This window comes from Penicillium hordei (genome assembly GCF_028827395.1).
Source record: "Penicillium hordei strain IBT 12815 chromosome Unknown utg000004l_segment0_segment0, whole genome shotgun sequence".
NCBI lineage: Eukaryota > Fungi > Ascomycota > Eurotiomycetes > Eurotiales > Aspergillaceae > Penicillium > Penicillium hordei.
This window is the reverse complement of record NW_026623145.1, coordinates 2,071,620-2,091,643: the sequence shown is the minus strand read 5'-3', so window position 1 is coordinate 2,091,643 and position 20,024 is coordinate 2,071,620. Positions and strand designations below refer to the sequence as shown.

Below are 20,024 nucleotides of genomic sequence, written 5' to 3'. Positions count from 1 at the left end.
AAGCTGCTTGGGACTTCCTTTAAGCCGTCAATAAAGGTAATTTCAGTCTTGCTATAGTTTTCTTCCTCTTCTCCACCCACTCAATCACCCTGCCCATTGCCATAGCACATAGGGTAGCCAAATACCAAGCCTGGACTTGACCATTCCGCCAACTTCTTAGGCAAGGCCAGGGAAGATGACAGCGCGCTTCTTCTTGTACTTGTCACCAAACTCCTTGCGATAGCGCTTCTCCTTCTTCCAACCCCAGCTCCACATCTGCAACCCACCAACAACAACGAAGAACAGTACACTCCAGTTCAACTGACTGACAAGGAAAATACCCAACCAAGCCAGGATCTCAAAGAAGTAGTTGGGGCAGGTAACGACGCTGAAACCGAATCCAGACGGAATGCCGCGCTCAGTAGTACCAGGCCGACGAAGATTACGCAGGATGTAGTGCGCATTCAGATTCGCCAGCTCACCGAAGACAAACAGCGCCAATCCGGCGTAAACGAGAGCCTGGTTGGGGGTACTGGTGGCGGCAGTCGCGTCCGGGCGGAACACCCAGTAGGCGATGTTGAAACCGGCCAGAACCCAGTAGTGGGCGCTGTTCTTGACGATGTTGCGGGCGGGCATGGTGGCGCTGCTGAAACGGTGCACGAAGATTGTCTCGAACTCGCGCTTCAGGAAGTGCACAGTGAGGAGCGCGCAGACTAGGAGCTGGAGATCGGAGGGCAAAGGGAGGGGCTTGTCGAAGGTGAAGTACAGGAGGGGTCGGAGTGGGAAGAGGAATAGCGCGGGGATCAGGAGGGGGCCGAGGTACTCGATGATGAAGACGGTGCGCCAGGCGATTTGCGGTCCTAGAACTATATGTTAGTTTTGTTGATTCGTTTGGACGAGTGTGCTGATCTTAGGGGTTGAATTCGCATTGTCCATGATATGGGGTATAGGCACGCACCGAGATCCTTGACGTAGATTACGCTTGAGTTTCGCATGCCAGTGTCCTCAATGGTCGTGTTGATCGAGTTCGGGACCACGCCGTGATCGCTACCCTTGGTGATTCTCATCCGGTGGACTGAGCAGCCGGATGCTGCGGAGAGCGCAGTGTGCAATTCTTCACTGGAGGCATTGAGAGGAATCTCAATTTCCTTGGGGAGCTTCTGGATGGGCTTGCCTGCATTTAGATTAGCGATGCTTTCAGGCTACTCTCTTTGTGGTCTTGCTGAGAGCTTTGGGTAAACAAGAGCTATGGATGCATACCCCTTGGCTGAACGACGAGCGTAATTTTACCAGCCGCCATGATGATGACTTGGCTCGCGCAGATATAATGCTTCAATGATGGACCTTATTTGAGACTACAAAGGGAACTTGAAATCGCAACTGGTCCAAAAAAAAAAAGTAGTCCCAACAATCTACAAGTTGGGCCTCGGTTGACGTCACGTGCCGACACCTGAGGCCAAATATCCGATATCCAATATTTGTGCATTCCTGGGATACCTTCTAAGGCTGCCTTGGCAGCTTACTGAGGTTGTACGGAGTGTTACCATAAAATCTTTGTGTCTTGGCGATTTAGCGCGTGGCTATGTCTTGTTGCTCCGGATGATGTCTTCTCCACTTACTTCACCTTAGAAATTGGACTAACCTGTCCGCCAATGGCACATGTTCAATGCAGTATTTCAAAAGACAACCTTGAATGCCATTATCTACTGGGACAACAAAGGTTATATATGCGCTCTGTAGCCTCCCAAGTCATTTGACATGTCAGCTGAAGCAACCCGTTCCCCTCGGAAGCTAACGTGTAATATGCATTATAGCGGGGCATGGGGGGTTGTAAGGCAGTGCTGGGTTTTGTGGGAGCTGAGAAAAAGTGGGAGCTGAGAAAAACAAGCTACTGTAGGTAACGTCAAATCAGAATCGAATGATATCGCTTTTTCTACCCTGTAGGTCTCAGCTCCGTCTTGCCCGGCTAAGTCTGGCCGAACAGCTCGCCAATCAACGTCGCATCTGGGACAAACCCCAGAATGCCATTGGAGATTCCTAGCTTCCATTGTTATTGTTATTATTTTCTCCAAGAAAACATTATTTTTGCAGAGAGCATGTCGCAGATCTCCGGGCCCATTCGGCCGCTGTCATTGTTCCAATCACAGTGTGCGGTTTAGACCACCTCCTCCTGCGAAGCTACTAAGTTAAACCATTGAATGTGCGAATATAGTTCGCGTCTATCAATTTAGCTAGGCAGTTGTATTCTGGGTTATCCATTAACCATTTAATAAGTGGCCTCGGCAAAAATGCCCTAAGACTTGACAGGGGAAATGCCATAAGACTTGAGATTTGACAGGGGATAGTCCGTATAGCATGTGCGAATCAGAGATATCTAATTGCTCATAACAGCCAGTGGGGCGTTCCTCTTCACCCAGGTCCACCTTACGCGAAGCATGACCACGAATGAAGACGCACCTGGGCTTTTAGAATGTGAGGTGCATTCAGCCGTACGCTCTGTTCGGCTGATGGCTCTCGGCTTACTCCGTGATTCCCCACGGGAGGCTTATAACAATATGTCCTATCCCATTTCCGCCGAACTGTTCGCATGATCATTCACTTCTTCTTTTCCTAACTACCTGTGATTGCTGTGTTCCTCTTTCGCTGCTTCCCCTATACACCAACTTTGAGTAGTTCCTAAGCTCTCCACCTTATTATCTCAATACCTAACCCTACCCAACTCTGCTTAACATATACCGGTAAGCTACCAATCGATACATTATTGTTATTATTATTTTCCTTTTGTTCGACTTCTACCTTGTACTGTTCGGGCCTGGCTCAAGGCCTTCTAAAACCTTTAGTCGCAAGGCATGATCCGGCTGAAATCTATGACATTGAAGTTAACGGGTTAATGACAGTTCGCACCCGAATTCCTGTATTATTACATTGTATTATATCGTCAATTCACTATGGCTGAAGAGTCCAATTCCAGCAACAAACTTGCTCAGATCGAGCAAGTTGTGACTGCAGCCTTGCGGCCCCTGCCCACCCAAACTGGCGATGGCAGCTATATACAAGAGCCAACTGTGACGGGGCTTGCTAAGGACCTGCTCCATTTTGACCTGAAAGATGCCAAAACTTTGGCGGAGGTTGCCAAATCTGCCCTAACTGGTGAGGCTATGAATGACAGAGATTATATCATGGAGCGCGTGATTCAGGTTTGTGATTCAGTGAGGAATTGGCTGTGTACTCACTCTAACTCCTCTACAGCTTGCTGCTGGCTTGCCTTCGACATCTCGAAATGGCAAGGAACTGACTAATACCTTCCTCACCCAACTGTGGGGTGATTTGGAGCACCCGCCTATCTCGTGAGTTGTGCAATGCGACGTTGATCTGTGTGGAAAATGTCGGGTAGTGACTGACTGGTGATGCAGCTATCTTGGACGCGATGCGGCATACCGGAAGGCTGATGGATCTGGAAACGTAGGAATTGTCCCCTGACAGGTTGAGAATCTCTGCTAAACTGCCCTAGAACACCTTCTGGCCTCAGATTGGTGCTGCTGGCACTGCATATGCACGGTCTGTTCGTCCGAAGACTATGCTGCCTGCTGCTCTCCCAGAGCCAGAGGCACTTTTCGATAGCCTCTTGGCCCGGAAAGATTTCAAGGAGCACCCGAACAAGATTTCTAGTGTGCTATTCTATCTTGCCTCTGTTATCATTCACGGTAGGTTATCGCCTGTTGAGATCTCTGCAATGAGAGATGGTAGAATCATCGAAGCTAACAGGCCTCAGACTTGTTCCAAACGGATCCCAGAGACCAAACGAAATCATTGACATCCTCGTACTTGGACTTGTCTCCGCTTTATGGTAACAACCAGAAAGAACAGGATACAGTCAGGACATTCAAAGATGGAAAGTTGAAACCCGACTGTTTTTCCACCAAGCGGATTTTGGGATTCCCCCCTGGCGTTGGCGTCCTTCTCATCATGTTCAACCGTTTCCACAACTCGGTTGTTACCCAATTGGCAGCTATAAATGAATGTGGCCGTTTTACGAAGCCCAATGAGTCAAATGCCGAAGCATATGCCACCTGGGATAATGATCTCTTCCAGACCGCAAGACTGGTTACTTGTGGTCTTTATGTTAACATCATTCTAAAGGATTATGTCCGGACCATTCTCAACGTCAACCGAACTGACAGTGTGTGGAGTTTGGATCCCCGTGCCGAAATGAAGGATGGCTTGCTCGGCCAGGCACCTGCTCAGGCTACCGGAAACCAAGTATCTGCCGAATTCAATCTTGTTTATCGCTGGCATTCTTGTGTCTCAGCTCGGGACGAAAAATGGTCAGAGGATCTTTATAAAGAGCTGTTCAGTGGACAAGATCCCAAGCAGCTTAGCTTCCAAGAATTCACGGGGGGTCTTCGCCAATGGGAATCAAAGCTCCCAGCAGATCCTCAAGAACGTCCTTTCGCCAAATTGCAACGCCAAGCAGATGGAAAATTCGATGATAATGATTTGGTCAAGATATTTGAGGAAGGTGTTGAGGATCCTGCTGGAGCTTTCGGTGCTTTGAATGTGCCGGATGTTTTCAGAGGTGTTGAAGTTCTCGGCATCAAGCAGGCACGCTCTTGGAATTTGGCTACTTTGAACGAATTCCGTCAGTACTTTGGTTTGGCTTCCTATCAAACCTTTGAAGAGATCAACTCAGACCCATACGTTGCGGACCAGCTTAAGCATTTCTATGACCACCCCGACCTTGTTGAGTTGTACCCGGGCCTCATTCTCGAAGAGGCCAAACAGGCTATGACTCCGGGTAGCGGTCTATGCACCAATTTCACAACCTCCAGGGCCATTCTCTCAGACGCCGTTGCTTTGGTTCGTGGTGATCGTTTCTATACTGTCGACTTCACACCGAAGCATCTTACAAACTGGGCATATAATGAGATCAAACATGACGTTTCCGTTGACGGTGGTCAGGTCTTCTACAAACTGGTCCTGAAGGCCTTTCCCAATCATTTCCGCGGCGACTCGGTTTACGCACACTTCCCGATGGTTGTGCCTGACGAAAACAAGAAGATCCTGGCCAGCCTTGGTAAGGCTAAAACCTACAGTTTTGACCGACCATTCTATAAAGCCCCGGCCGTCTTCATCAACTCTCACTCTGCCTGCGAAAAGATCTTGAAAGACCAAGAAGGATTCAAGGTAGGGTGGGGTGACAAGATTCAATTTTTGATGGAGAATAGCGGCCGTCCTTATGGCCGAGACTTCGCCTTGTCGGGTGATCTCCCTGCTAACGCGGCTTCTCGAAAGATGCTTGGTGCTGCTCTACAGCGTGGCAAGTGGGAATCAGAAGTGAAGGCCTTCTACGAGGACATTACACTGAAACTCCTCGAACGAAACTCATACAAGGTTGCTGGCGTCAATCAGGTCGACATCGTTCGTGATGTTGCCGTTCTCGCCCAAGTTAACTTCTGTGCCAACGTCTTCTCCCTGTCTCTCAAGACAGAGTCAAATCCAAGAGGCGTGTTCAGCGAGCAGGAGTTGTACCAGATTCTGGCTGTGATATTCGCTTCTATTTTCTACGATGTTGACGTGTCCAACTCTTTCCAACTTTGCCAGACTGCTCGTAATGTTGCACAGCAGCTGGGCGAGTTGACGCTAGCTAACGTCGAACTCGTTGCTAAGACTGGATTCATTTCCAACCTGGTCAACCGCCTACACCGCCATGATATCTTGAGTGAATATGGCGTCCACATGATCCAACGCTTGCTCGACAGCAAGTTACCCGTTAAGGACGTTGTGTGGTCGCACATTCTTCCCACGGCTGGTGCTTTGGTTGCCAATCAAGGCCAGCTTTTCTCCCAGTGCATCGATTATTACCTCTCCGAAGAAGCGGCGGAGCATCTCGTTGAGATTCAGCGCTTGTCTAGGGAAGACACTCCTGAGGCCGACGAGCTTCTTGTGCGATAGTAAGTTCCTCTATACCTTGTTAGGATTTAAGTGGCCATACTAACTGTATGCAGCTTCATGGAAGGAGCGAGACTCCGATGCTCGGTGGCATTGCCACGCTTTGTCAATAAGCCAACGGTGGTCGAAGATAACGGTGAGAAGGTCACTTTGAAAGCTGGCCAGGAGATCATTTGTAACTTGGTAAGTCCTTGGGTGTCTATCCTTTGTCTTGGCATTCAGATATTAACAGACCGTACGAAATATAGGTTGTTGCAGGCCGCGATCCTGTTGCGTTCCCCGATCCCGACAAGGTCCGTCTTGACCGTGATATGAGCTTGTACACTCACTTTGGCTTCGGTCCTCATGAATGCCTGGGCGTTAAGATGTGCCCTCTTGCACTTTCCACTATGCTCAAGGTTCTTGGGCGACTGGATAATGTCCGTCGCGCCCCCGGGCCCCAAGGCCATCTGAAGAGGCTCGATGGACCGGGAGGAATTGCAATGTATATGGATGCCGAGCACGGTAGCTTCTCTCCGTTCCCCACGACTATGAAAATCCAATGGGACGGAGATCTGCCTGCCAGGAAGGAGTAAAGTCTGTATATCTGAGAATTTCAAACGATGTGGATTTTGTTTGAGAGATCTCTATAACAAGGCTGGTTGCTTGTACAGCGTGCATGCGTTGTCCTCAGAGATGTGGCTCACCGCGCATCAATAAAATTGGAGCTAGCTTTGAATCTGGAGTCCCACATCCATTCTTTTAAAAAGAAAAAAAAGTAGTTGCGAGACTGTAGTTAAGTAAATTTCAGTGTATTTCTCTGTATAATAAAATCCAACAATTCCAAGGTTCACCTTTTGTGCTGAAGATAAGTGAAAAAACAATCGATGCCTCAGGCCTAGCGGGGGAAATCAGCCAGAGAGCCGCTCCGCCCTTCTGCCTTCTGCCGGCAAGACCAGCTTCTCTTCACGTTGGCTCGTCCTTTCTCTCTTCTTTTTTTATCAACCAACCCCCCCTCCTGTCATCTTTTCCTTTTGACATACCCTTCTCACTACCTCTACGTCATACTTTGAGGGATAACGACCTGCACCCGTTTTTCCTTATTTGACCGACTTCCCGATATCTCATCCTCTCATCCTCTCAGCTCTCGAGTTGAGCTTTCTTACTCAAATTCCTTCACGATTGGTTGGTAAATTCGATTTAGTATCTCTTTGGGTTACTTTTTTATTGACAGTGAGACACTTCCCAGGTGTTGATCACGCCGAGTCGATTCGATTTTCGTTGAGGCAGCAAAGCAGCACCAAAAACGTCATAAGGCATCTTCGCGCTTCCTCCGCGACACCGGTCTTTACGACCTTCTCACTCCACCCTCTCTAGGAGACAACCCTCCTGGAATCTCTCAACTCCCTCATGTTTGACTGGCCCACCGATCGTTATCATGGGGAGAATTAAGAAGGTAGCCAGCCAAAAGCATGAGGCTACGATCGTAAGTTACTCTCCTCCGGCCTGACGTGCAACCCAACTAAAAAATTTTCCTTTTATCACAGTCACCTTTTTTGCAAGAATTCATAGCGCGTGCCACAAGTCTTCCCGTTCCAGAGCTCCCGTCACTTCTCAACACATTCCCTAAGCTATGGCCGTTCCCACGTGGTGATCTCTACCATTGGATCAATGTCCTAGACCGATTCGACGAGATTCTAGCCTCAGCTGTGGAGAAATACTTCCTGAATACTGGCCCTCAGACCCAGCTGTTTACCCGAAGTGTTTTGGAGGAATTATACTCGGCCGATGAGAGCAAGAAGCCATCAGAGGGTGTTGATGCTAAACTAAATGCCCTGGGATATGGCCCTGAAGGAGATAGAGAGCTTGTGGAAGCAGTTCTTGATTTCTCCCGTCTTTTGCTCGAGAAATGTGGGAACCGCAGCCTGTACAGCAGCAGCGATCGCTTGGGTGATCTGTTGAATACCACCTCACTCTCTCTCCTACAATCTACATTGCGACTGTCTCTTTGCTTAGCCCAACGATACCACTCTCGCCAGCGTGGCACCCATCAACAGTCCGTATTGCAGTCCCACTATGCTCTTGACCTCGAAAAGTTGCAGAAGATTGCAGCTCCTTTCCCGCGTCCAGTCATCGCTAGTAAAACACCGTTTGCCGCGTCTCCCGCCGTTTCAACCAAGGGGAAGGAAACTACAGCCCAGACCAAAATCAACGCCAATGAACTGGTTTCCCTCGTGCGTGATGGCGATGGCTGGGAGGAATGGGGAGATGTTCGAGTTCTGTACTATCCCTCGGGCTCTGAACAGGTCAGAACAACCTCCGAATTTGGTCACACAGAGCAGGGCTCCCACGTTCCAACCACACCAACCCCACTGCGACGCAGTGCAACACACCCCACTCATTCCAATCAGGGCTCGAATGGAGATGAATCACCAGCTGTCGCTGGTGGAAAGGCAGAAGAGGCCACACGAGCGGGGAAAGTCCTAGAGCTTTCCTATTCGAAAGTTTCAGCTGCAAAGGTGGAAGATCTTCTTGCGGCCAATTTGCCTCATCTGCCCCTTGAATCAAAATATGAGCTGCTTCAAAAGCTTCGAGTCGCTAAGGCGTTGACAGGGTCGCGTGCCACGCGAGAACAGATCCTTTCCATCAAGGCACTGGCAGTGACCAACCTGGCCCATGTCCAGCCGGAGAGTACCTTCCAATCAAAGGTTCTCCAAACTGACCTAGAACAACCAAAGCGTCTTCAGCTTGCTTACCAGCTTGCTGAGGTGGTTCATCTCGGTGCTAGTGGTGACCTCGAGGTCTCCCGGTCTGTCCAAACTTTGGCGATCCAGGCACTGGATGCATTGGCCAAGCACAAGGCTCGTGCGGTTGACGTCTGCGCAGCTTTGAGTGTCAATGTCAACCACGGAATTCTGATGTTCTTAACCCGTAAAATGGTCAATGAACTAGGCCCTGAGAACAACGACCCGGATGATGCTTACCACGATGAGTGGCGAGATGCTTTGCTTGCTCTCCTACGCACTCTCCCAAGCTCTAGCACACGTACACCGGAGACCTTGGTTGCAGCAGGTCTGATCCCCATGTTCGTTGATATTTTGAATCTGCGGACTGAAAAATCCCGCCGCGTCTATTCCCGTATCATGGAGTTCCTTGACACATTTGTGCATGCGGTCCGGGATGCACTGGGTACCCTGACAACAGCAAAGGGTTTTGACGCCATGTCTGATTTGATTGACCACGAGACCAAGACCGCGTTTGAGAAAGTTAACCGCGGGGATGGATTCCCTGCTCAATACAAGAACCCTTCGATTGACTATCAAATTCCTTACTTCCAGCAGCAGACCCTGCGCTGGATGTTCCGTTTTGTCAACCATATCATGCAGCACAATGGCGGAGGATTTGATCGTGTTCTGCGAAACTTGATCGATTCGCCTCAGCTGTTGACTTCTCTTCGACTTGTGTTCGAGAATGCTCGTGTGTTCGGCTCACATGTTTGGAGCAATGCTGTCAACATTCTCAGCAGCTTCATTCACAATGAGCCTACTAGTTATGCTGTCATCGCCGAGGCTGGCCTGAGCAAAAGCCTTCTTGCCGCCGTCATGGGTCGTGAACTTCAGGTGCTGGAGAAGCCGCCGGCTGTGGAACCCGAAGACCGCGATACTGAGGCTGAGACCGAGGCGGAACCCGCCGCCACTCAACCGCCTAGTGCTGAAGCCGCTATTCAGTCTGAGGAAAAACAGCAAGATCGCGAGTATGCTATCGTCAGACCCCAGAACACCCCTCTCGCCCCTGGCATTATGCCCGCAGCTGATGCTCTTGCTTGTATCCCTGGTGCATTTGGAGCTATCTGCTTGAACTCCTCTGGTTTGGACCTATTTCAGTCCTCCGATGCACTGGAAAGCTTCTTCGAGATCTTCGAGAACCCTGAGCATGTCAAGTGTCTGAAGGATGACGCAGAACTGGTTCGTTCGTTAGGCACGACCTTTGATGAGCTTGTCCGACACCACCCGGCATTGAAGACCTCTATTATGTCTGCTGTTCTTGTAATGGCTGCTCGTGTCAACATTCTGGGGCGAGTCAAGGCATGGGAGCTTGGTATGGGCACAAAGATGTGGACTCAAGACGCCGACGGCAAAACAACTCTTTTAGGAGATGTCTTTTCATTGTTCCGAGAGATCGGCACAGCTGTTGATGCACCCACAGACGACCCTGCCTCGCTTGGTGCTCCCCAGCTCAACGTCAACACTCTTCCTAACGGTGCTAAGCTTGTTGTTGGGGATCTGGATCATGTTCTTCCTTCGCCAGGCCCCGACTTCGAGCCTCAAGATAAGGATGCTTATGGTCTCTCGGTTACGGACTACCTGTTCCCAGCTTTGCGATTCCTGGGCGCTTTCTTCGAGAATCAAACGAACTGCACATCCTTCATCCTCGCTGGCGGTACAGAGTTTTTGTTGGATCTTGCGACACTCCAAAGCTTGGCATTTGATTTCCACAGCACCAACGCCAACCAAGAGATCACTGTGCTTGTTCACATGCTCGCGGAGACGAAGCCTCACCTCGTTCTCCCGTCCCTCGTTCGACGCGCACAGGCAGCAGTGGACAATCTTTCGGCCTTTTGGACTGCGCCCACTGGATCAGGATTCTTTACAGAATTGATTCAGCCAGCAGACTCGAAAAACCCAGCCCTTGAACCTACGGCTGCTGCTAAATCTGGCACATTCTTCGTGAGGCACTTGAATGCCGTTCTTCTCCTCACCGACGTCCTTCGCGAGGTTTTCGCGTCACCACTGTACCAAACTCGCCCTGGCCAATCCACTTCCATCTTTGGCCAAGCCAATCTTGCGGACCACTACTGTTCTCTAATCTCTTCATTGAGCAACCTTCTTGCTTCTTGCGTGTGGGAAGGGATTTTGCTAGAGAAGAACATCCCTGAGAAGTGGCTGAAAGCGACACAGGCCTCTGCTGAAAAGCATGGCTCTGGGAAGTCAAAGGCTATTCCAGTTGGTGGGAACCCCCAGGAGCCTTCAGCAACGTCTGGCGCCGAACCTCAACAGGAGAGCACTACTGCACCAGAAACTGCTCCGGCTCAGCCGGGCCAGGGCCTAAACGAAGACGACACGGAAGTTGATGAACAGTGTCCGGCTTTCAAGAATGCGCGTACGCTTCGCTACCTTCTAAGCGCTCTACCAACTTCGATTACGGGTTTCTTGCACAACCTCGGACTCGGTATTATCGGCAAGAGACGCACAGATCCGCTCCAGAAACAGAAGGCGAATGCTATCCTAGTCTCAGACGCCATTGCTGAAGGTATTCTTCGCCAACTGCAGTTCAACCCTGCCAATTCGAGTGATAGCCCCAAGCACCGGTTCGCATATCTCATTGTCGTTCTTTCCCACTTCTCGCACCTTCTCTATGAAGTCTCAGCAGACCGTCCCAGTCCCAACTACTTGACTTCAGTTCTCGTTTCATTCAATAAGAACAACGGCCTCAAAGTGTTGAAGGACATTTGTAGCGTCTTCCTGGGCGATATCAAGTCCCTCCCATCTGCGGAGTCCATTCCGGACCAGGACAAAGAGCTTGCTGACCGGCTTGCATCTGGGTATGGTGGAATTAAGATAATTCTTGGGTTATTCGCAGACCTCACCTCTGGGAAATTCATTGTGGACTCTAGCCAGACACAAGCCTTGACTTCTCACCCTGAACGAGACCGAGACCGTCCCGATTACTTCCAGCCAGGTCAACTCTTGGTGGAACTTCGCATGGAAATTTTGCCCATGGCCAAAGACATGTGGAACTCGGACTTTGCGACTCAGTCATCGAGTCCAATCGTCCGATTGTTGATTGATATCATGCGGTGCTCCTTGGATGGTGAATACGAGGCTGGCGCGGCTCGTAAAGCAGATACCCCGCCTATCTTGGTAGAGATGCCCAAAAAACCATTCGTCGTCCACACGGAACGAGCAACTGCCTTACTCGAGAAAGGGTACATGGATGTTGATCTTAACAAAGAAGCCCTCTATCGTTGCAACAATCTTTTGACGGCGGCCGAAGAGTACTGCAAGGCGCAGCAGTGGCTACGTGCCCCTCCCAGGGTTCCCCCGGTTCCCAGTGATATCAAAACTGGAGTGCCCGAGTCTGCTTCTGGCATCGACTCCCTCGAGGATACTGGTCTCGGAGAAGTTCAACCTTTCACTAGCGCCACTCCGCTGGACCGCTCTGCAGCACTCCAAATGCTTCTGGCTCAAGCAACCGGGCGACCCGTGTCTGACGCAATGCCACGTTCTCCTTTCCCCGGAGGCGATATTGACTCCGACATGCACGACGGGTTGGCGAGAGCTTTAGACAATGTTCTCAACGACAATGATGACATGGATAGCGATGATCGAGGCGAGTCATCGAGCCAGCGTCGGTCCGAGAGTCGCAATACCGGAGCAAGCTCTTCTGAACTTACCGGGGCCTCCCAGGGAGAACCGGTCAAACGTCGCCATATGGTTACAATCGAAGACCTAGACGCAGAGAGGCAAAACATTCGGTCAAACCTGATCGATCGGGCCCTGGACATTCTAAACGAACACCATGACGTCTCTTTCGAGCTGTCTGACTTGATCACCTCGGCTATCAAGAAGCATAGCGAGCCTGTCAACTTCCGTCGAGACGTTGGAGAGACTCTCGTTCAATCTCTAGTATCCCTGCAAATGGAGAACTTCCAGACGGCTGGCAAAAAGATCGCAGCGTATGCACACATTCTCGCGCTGACCCTTCAAGATCGTGACATGTACCTCGCCACTCTTGAAGAGCTCAAAGATTGCTTCTCGACTTTCCTTGGATTTATCAAGCTGCCAACCCCCGAAAAGGCCGACCAAGAAACCTTCCCCTGGGTTGGCCATGTCCTACTCATTCTCGAGAAGCTGCTGTCTGATGATTGTCAGCCTCCCAAGATTTCCTGGACCATGCCAAGTCTTGATGATCCAAGCCCCAGCGGCGATGAACCAGCCCGTCTTGAAGATCCCCTTGTCTCAATCGAGGAGAAGACCCAGCTATTTGAGGCTCTTGTCGAGATCCTACCCCGAGTGGGCAAGGATGATACACTAGCGCTCTCAATGTGCCGTGTTCTTGTCATCCTGACCCGCGAGCGCAGCATTGCCGCCCGCTTTGGTGAAAAGCGAAACCTTCAGCGTTTGTTTGTGATGGTTAAGCAACTTTCCAGTGCTACAAATGATAAACTTCAAAGCGCCTTCATGCTGATCCTTCGTCACATCGTCGAGGATGAAGCTACCATTCGGCAGATCATGAGAAGTGAAATTGTTGCCAACTTTGAGTCCAAGACTACCCGTCAGATTGACACCAACGGCTATGTGCGACATATGTACCACCTCGTGCTGAGAGCTCCTGATATCTTTGTGGAGATTACAAATGAAAAGCTGCGGTTACTCCGATATGACAATCAACGTCCACAGGTTCTTGGACTGAAGGCCGACAAAGATCGGCAACAAAAGCGAGGACGACCCAGTATCCTCGCCGAAGAGCACAAGCCAGAATCATCTGCAGCAGGCGAAGCATCTGCCTCAGGTGAAACATCTGCCCCCGAAGATACAGAGAAGAGCAAGGAGGACAAGGGCAAGACCCCAACCAAGAGTGCCGAACTCAAAGCTCCAATTGTGGAGAACCCCGATGGTGTTATTCATTATCTGCTTTCGGAGCTTCTGTCCTACAAGGATGTGGACGACAAAGAAGCCGGTCCTGAATTCCCAGAGCAAGCCGCCGACCAATCCGATACTCAAACCGATGTTGAGATGGCCGTGGACGAGCCAACACCTTCAATTGCGAGCACTGCCGATGCACAAGCATCTCGTGGCTCCAAGAAGGCAGAGAAGCCCCATTTCAAGGCAGATGACCATCCGATTTACATCTACCGCTGCTTGCTTCTTCAGTGCTTGACAGAACTTCTTTCCTCTTACAACCGGACCAAGGTCGAGTTCATCAACTTTTCCCGCAAGGCTGATCCACTAGCCACTACGCCCTCCAAACCCCGCTCTGGCGTCTTGAATTATTTGTTGAACGTGCTCGTTCCTCTCGGTACTATGGATCATGACGAGTCTTTGGTGTTCAAAAAACGCAGCATCACCTCCACATGGACCATGCAAGTTCTTGTTGCACTTTGCACCAAGACCGGCGAGTTTGGCGGTGTTGGGAGACGTCGTACTGAGCCAAAGTATGAAGACGATGAACCTGAGCTTGCTTTTGTCCGCCGTTTCGTGCTGGAGCATGCTCTCCGGTCCTACAAAGACGCTATGGCCTCTACAGAGCCCCTAGATGCCAAGTATTCTAAGCTCATGTCTCTTGCTGACCTCTTCGATAAAATGCTCAGCGGTTATTCCTTTACAAATGACGCGGGCTTCCCAACTTCAACCAGACAGCTCGCGAAGACCATGTTCGAAAAGAATTTTATCCCCGCGCTTACTTCTTCAGTCGCCGATGTCGACTTGAATTTCCCATCCTCCAGGCGTGTCATCAAGTATATTCTTCGTCCATTGAATAAACTTACCCAGACTGCCGTGCTTCTCAGCGAGAACTCGGACATCCCTATTCAAGGTGATAACGAGGATGATGAGATCTCGTCCGCAACTTCCGTTTCTGATATGGAAGATGAACGTGAAGAAACACCTGACCTCTTCCGCCACTCTACCCTTGGCATGCTAGAACCTCGTCATGATGAGGAAGAGAGCAGCACTGAAGAATCCGAGGGTGAGGACGATGAGATGTACGATGATGAATATGACGAAGAAATGGACTACGACGAGGATGTCGCTGAAGATGATGGTGAAGTCGTAAGCGACGAAGACGACGATGGTATGGGTCCAATCGAAGGTCTTTCCGGGGATGCAGTCGAAGTCATCCTGGACGAAGATGATGACGAAGACGAGGACGATGACGATGAAGATCACGACCATTCGGACATGCATGATGACATGTATGACGGAGAAATCGGAGGCGACCGAGACAACGAAAGCCTCGAAGACGGCGAAGAGGACGAATGGGAAAGCGAAGAAATGACCGAAGACGAGGAAGAGGTCGAGATGATGAACCAATTTGAAGATGAAATGGCCGACATCAGACAATCCACTAGACACCAAGGTGAAGACCAACATCTTGGTGACCTATTCCGTGCTCTGAATGGTTCTGGTGTTGACGATATCCATGGAGATGCCTTAGGTGGTGATATTCACGAAGAAATTCTTGATGACCTCGATGAAGATGGTTTGTCCTTCCTTAGATTGCTGCGGCAACTCCCACTGCCGCTGCCACGACCAGCCTTGCTGACATCCGGTCTAGTTGAAGACGAAGACGAAATGGATGAACTTGACGAGGACATGGATGACTTCGATGAGGAACAAGGATCTTATGGGGATATGGAAGGTGAGTCCAACTCTTTTTATGATCTTGTCAGATCGTTACTGACTCGCCCAGAAGACGATGACCTTCTTGAGCCATGGGGATGGGAAGGCGATGAACCTTCAATGGCCCGAGGACATCCCCAATCCCGCTTCCGCGGAGGCCCGCCACCGGCCTGGGCTACGGTCACTGAAATCATGCCCGGCCGCCCATCCGGTCTTGTTCCCATCCAGCCTTACCACCGTGTTCACCGAACCCAAATCGCACCCCGCGGCAACGACGATGGCATTAATCCTCTTCTTGTCCGGACTGACCGCCCAGATCCTGCCATTCCACCTCGCGCTGCTGCTGATCCTTTCGCCGATTGGGGCCAGGCTATGGACACTGCAGGTGGCCGGGTTGTTGCCATGGATAGCCCCATCAGCTTCATGAATGCCATTATGCAAGCCATTGGCGGACAGGCGGCGCCAGGTTTCGGCGTTGTCACTCGCCCCGATGGCATTCACGTCCATGTCGACCGACGGGCAGTTCTTCCTGGTCGTATCCAGGATATGCTTGGAATTCCCCGAGGAGCAGGCCCCCCAGCTCGCACTCGCGGCGACGACCCTCACACTGCCGTCAAGTTTGGTCTTGGTACCACCAGAAACCGCTGGCAAGAAGAGGCCCGCATTATTTTCGGCAACCAGCATATTGAGCGGACCATGCGCGTCATCAACTCCATTCTCAAGCTCTTGGTTCCCCCTGCCATTGAGGAGGAGAAGCAACGCCAGAAGCTCGCGGAAGAGGAACGCAAACGTCTTCAAGCCGAAAGGGCTGAAAAAGACCGCCAAGATCGCATTGCCGCTGAAGAAAAACAGCGTGAGCTTAAGCAAAAGGAGGAGGAAGAAAACGCCCGATTACAGGCAGAGAAAGAACAACAGGAAGCCGAGCGCCAAGCTGCTGGGGTCGATGAGCCCATGGAAGATGTCCAAGAAACCGATACTGCTGTTGAAACCGATGGCCCATCTACTCAACCCGAAGCCCAGCCCACTGAACCTACTCGTCGAGTCTACACGAACATCAGGGGCCGCCAAGTTGATATCACCGGTCTGGAGATTGATTCGGAGTATCTGGAGGCTCTGCCTGAGGAACTCCGAGAGGAAGTCATCATGCAACAGCTTGCTGAACATCGATCCCAGGCTGCCGCCGCGGGTGAGGAGGATACTGAGATAAACCAAGAATTCCTTGAAGCCTTGCCTGCCGAGATCCGCGAAGAATTGCTGCAACAAGAAGCGGCCGATCGACGCCGGCGCGAACGTGAGACCGCGCGACGACAGGCGGCCACTGCTGGTGGTGCTGGCGCTACAGCTTCTAGCACTCAACCGGCAGAAGAAATGGATGCCGTCAGCTTCCTTGCTACTCTCGATCCCTCTTTGCGCCAGGCTGTTCTGGCCGATCAGCCCGAGGACGTTCTCGCAACCTTGGGTCCAGAGTACTTGACCGAAGCCCGTGGTATGGGTGGCAGCGGCCGACGCATGGCCCAGTTTGGTGACATGAGTGCTGTCGATCACCGACAGAGAATTGAACCTGCTGTAGGCCAAGAACCGAAGAAAGAGCAGAGACGTCAAATTGTTCAAATGCTCGACAAGGCTGGCGTTGCAACCCTTCTCCGCCTGATGTTTATGCCTCTTCAGGGCAATGCTCGCCATCAATTGAACGATATTCTTCACAATGTTTGTGAGAACCGCCAAAACCGGGGTGAGGTGATCAGTGTTCTCCTTTCGATCTTGCAGGATGGCAGCGTTGATTCCACTGCGATTGAACGCAGCTTTTCTCATCTTTCTCTGCGTGCAAAGGCACCAGGAACTCAAAAGACACCGCAGTCTAAGCGAACCCTCGCTATTCAGACTGCTTCAAGCGTCAGCAGTGAAGTGACCCCAATTATGGTCATCCAACAATGTATCGCTGCGCTGTCTTTCCTTTCGCAGTTCAACCCTCACATTGCCTGGTTCTTCCTGACGGAGCATGACTCTGCTTCAGCTGGTAAACTCAAGTCATTGCGCAAGGGCAAAGGCAAGGAAAACCGAGCTAACAAGTTCGCTCTGAATGCACTCCTTTCTCTCCTTGACCGCAAGTTGATAATGGAAAGCCCTAACTGCATGGAGCAACTGTCTAGCCTCCTTAGCAGCATCACACAGCCATTGACTGTCCTTCTTCGTCGTGAGAAGGAGCGGCAGGAAGAGGGCAAGGGCAAGAAGCCCGAGAGACCTCAAATTGAAGCATCTGCCGATCAACTTGCTGAGGCTGCCGATTCCAGTATGGACACATCCATGACCGACGCTCCACTTCCCACCGTGGAAACCCCCGGAGCCCCTGTCCAAGAGACCGCAGAGGATGAAGAGGCTACTTCAGCTGAAGCCAAGAAATCCGAAGATTCCAAGGAGCCCGCCGAGGACGAGAAGCGCAAGAAGCGAACCATCGAGCCTCCTGTCGTTCCGGATCACAACTTCCGACTGGTTGTCCACATCCTTGCGGCTCGTGAGTGCAATGGCAAGACATTCCGCGATACACTTTCTACCATCAACAATCTTTCCGCTATTCCTGGAGCTAGAGACGTGATCGGCAATGAACTGGTTGCTCAAGCGCAGGCCCTTAGCGACACCATCTTGGGTGATTTGGAGGATCTTCTTCCTCATATTCACCAGGCCAAGACTGGTACCGACATGCAAGGCCTTGCTCTAGCGAAGTTCTCCCCAGCTAGCTCAGACCAGGCGAAATTGCTACGTATTCTGACCGCACTTGATTATCTATTTGACCAGGCACGAGCGGACAAGTCCAAGGACATTGAGCCTGGATCCGCTCCCAAGGAGGATGTGCTCAAGAAACTCTATGAAAGCGCCACTTTCGGCCCGCTTTGGAACAAACTGAGCGACTGCTTGACTGTCATTCGGCAGAAGGAAAATATGCTGAACGTGGCTACTATTCTTCTCCCTCTCATTGAGGCATTGATGGTGGTCTGCAAGAACACCACGCTGAAAGACCAGCCGCTGTCTCGTAGCAGCCGTGAATTGTCAGTCAACAGCACCGCCACAGCTGATGCTGGTCTCAGCATGGAGAATATCTTCTTCCGGTTCACCGAAGAACATCGCAAGATTCTCAACGAGCTCGTCCGCCAGAACCCTCGCCTCATGAGCGGTACATTCTCCCTATTAGTCAAGAACCCCAAGGTCCTAGAATTTGACAACAAGCGCAACTACTTTACTCGTCGTGTCCACTCCCGCGGTGCCGAGCCTCGCCACCCTCATCCTCCTCTTCAGCTCTCTGTACGCAGAGCTGAGGTTTTCCTTGACTCCTTCAAGTCCTTGTACTTCAAGAGCGCCGATGAATTGAAGTATGGCAAATTGAACGTACGATTCCATGGTGAGGAGGGTGTCGATGCTGGTGGTGTCACCAGAGAATGGTTCCAAGTTCTTGCCCGTGGCATGTTCAACCCCAACTACGCCTTGTTCATCCCTGTCGCCGCTGACCGGACTACCTTCCACCCCAACCGCCTTAGTGGCGTCAACTCAGAACATCTCATGTTCTTCAAATTCATTGGGCGGATCATTGGTAAGGCCTTGTACGAAGGCCGTGTTCTCGACTGCCACTTCAGCCGAGCAGTCTACAAGAATATCCTCGGACGAGCCGTATCTATCAAAGATATGGAAACTCTCGACCTAGACTACTACAAATCACTTCTGTGGATGCTGGAGAACGACATTACCGATATCATTACCGAGACCTTTGCCATTGAAACCGATGACTTTGGCGAGAAGCAGGTTATTGACCTAAAGCCCGGTGGTCACGACATTCCCGTCACACAGGAGAACAAGGAGGAGTACGTTCAGCGCGTGGTTGAATATCGCCTCGTCGAGTCTGTTCGCGAGCAACTGGACAACTTCCTCAAGGGCTTCCACGAAATTATCCCTCCCGAGTTGATCTCCATTTTCAACGAGCAAGAGCTGGAACTTTTGATTTCCGGTCTTCCTGAGATCGATGTGGACGAGTGGAAGAACAACACCGAGTATCACAACTACTCCGCGTCCTCCTCGCAGATCCAGTGGTTCTGGCGTGCCGTCCGCTCATTCGACAAGGAGGAGCGTGCTAAGCTTTTGCAGTTCGTCACTGGAACTAGTAAGGTTCCCCTCAATGGCTTCAAGGAACTTGAGGGTATGAACGGTGTGAGCAAGTTCAACATCCATCGTGACTATGGCCACAAGGATCGCCTTCCTAGCTCGCATACCTGTTTCAACCGTAAGTTTTTCCCCGCATTTCTTGGCTGTATCGATGCATTTTTACTAACTATTCTTAAACAGAGCTTGATCTTCCTGAGTATGAAAGTTATGAAGATCTCCGTCAACGCCTTTACACGGCCGTGACGACTGGCAGTGAGTACTTCGGGTTTGCCTAGACTATCCTATTCTACGGCATGGGGATGGTTTCATCCAGCCAAAGCATTGCCTGGCGTTTCTCTTGATTCTTATGGGATTTTCTTTTTATTGGGGACGAATGAGGAAGTATGAGTATGGAAGGCTGGCATGGGCCAGCGAGGAGAAGTTAGTTTATGAGAAGATGAAAACTGAGGCACCTGGTAAGGGATCCGGTTGAAGTGCAGGTCAACCGTGTTCTTTTCAGAGCCCTCTTTATGTACTTAAATTGCTGCATTTATTTATTTTTTTCCCCTTCAAATTCGCTACGTACTT

The 20,024-nt window shown here is 50.8% G+C and overlaps 4 protein-coding genes across 4 annotated transcripts; 3 read left to right on the top strand and 1 right to left on the bottom strand.

The window, feature by feature from the left end:
• Positions 1-156: 156 nt before the first annotated feature.
• Positions 157-1,279, bottom strand: N7537_008001 (trans-2-enoyl-CoA reductase (NADPH) TSC13; the record flags this gene model as incomplete). Its single annotated transcript, XM_056899056.1, has 3 exons — positions 157-839; positions 938-1,153; positions 1,240-1,279. The coding sequence occupies 3 exons, from the start codon at positions 1,277-1,279 to the stop codon at positions 157-159; spliced, it is 939 nt and encodes a 312-aa protein (XP_056751132.1).
• A 1,648-nt stretch (positions 1,280-2,927) lies between these two features.
• Positions 2,928-6,503, top strand: N7537_008000 (peroxidase/cytochrome P450 family protein; the record flags this gene model as incomplete). The annotated part of the gene is made up of 7 exons (XM_056899055.1): positions 2,928-3,176; positions 3,229-3,326; positions 3,393-3,441; positions 3,491-3,683; positions 3,752-5,930; positions 5,985-6,111; positions 6,177-6,503. 7 exons carry the CDS (start codon positions 2,928-2,930, stop codon positions 6,501-6,503), a joined length of 3,222 nt encoding a protein of 1,073 aa, XP_056751131.1.
• Positions 6,504-6,530: 27 nt separating this feature from the next.
• Positions 6,531-6,945, top strand: N7537_007999 (uncharacterized protein; the record flags this gene model as incomplete). The annotated part of the gene is made up of 3 exons (XM_056899054.1): positions 6,531-6,541; positions 6,602-6,685; positions 6,804-6,945. The coding sequence occupies 3 exons, from the start codon at positions 6,531-6,533 to the stop codon at positions 6,943-6,945; spliced, it is 237 nt and encodes a 78-aa protein (XP_056751130.1).
• A 400-nt stretch (positions 6,946-7,345) lies between these two features.
• Positions 7,346-19,732, top strand: tom1 (E3 ubiquitin-protein ligase TOM1; the record flags this gene model as incomplete). Its single annotated transcript, XM_056899053.1, has 5 exons — positions 7,346-7,393; positions 7,455-15,168; positions 15,244-15,327; positions 15,382-19,575; positions 19,638-19,732. 5 exons carry the CDS (start codon positions 7,346-7,348, stop codon positions 19,730-19,732), a joined length of 12,135 nt encoding a protein of 4,044 aa, XP_056751129.1.
• Positions 19,733-20,024: the final 292 nt, after the last annotated feature.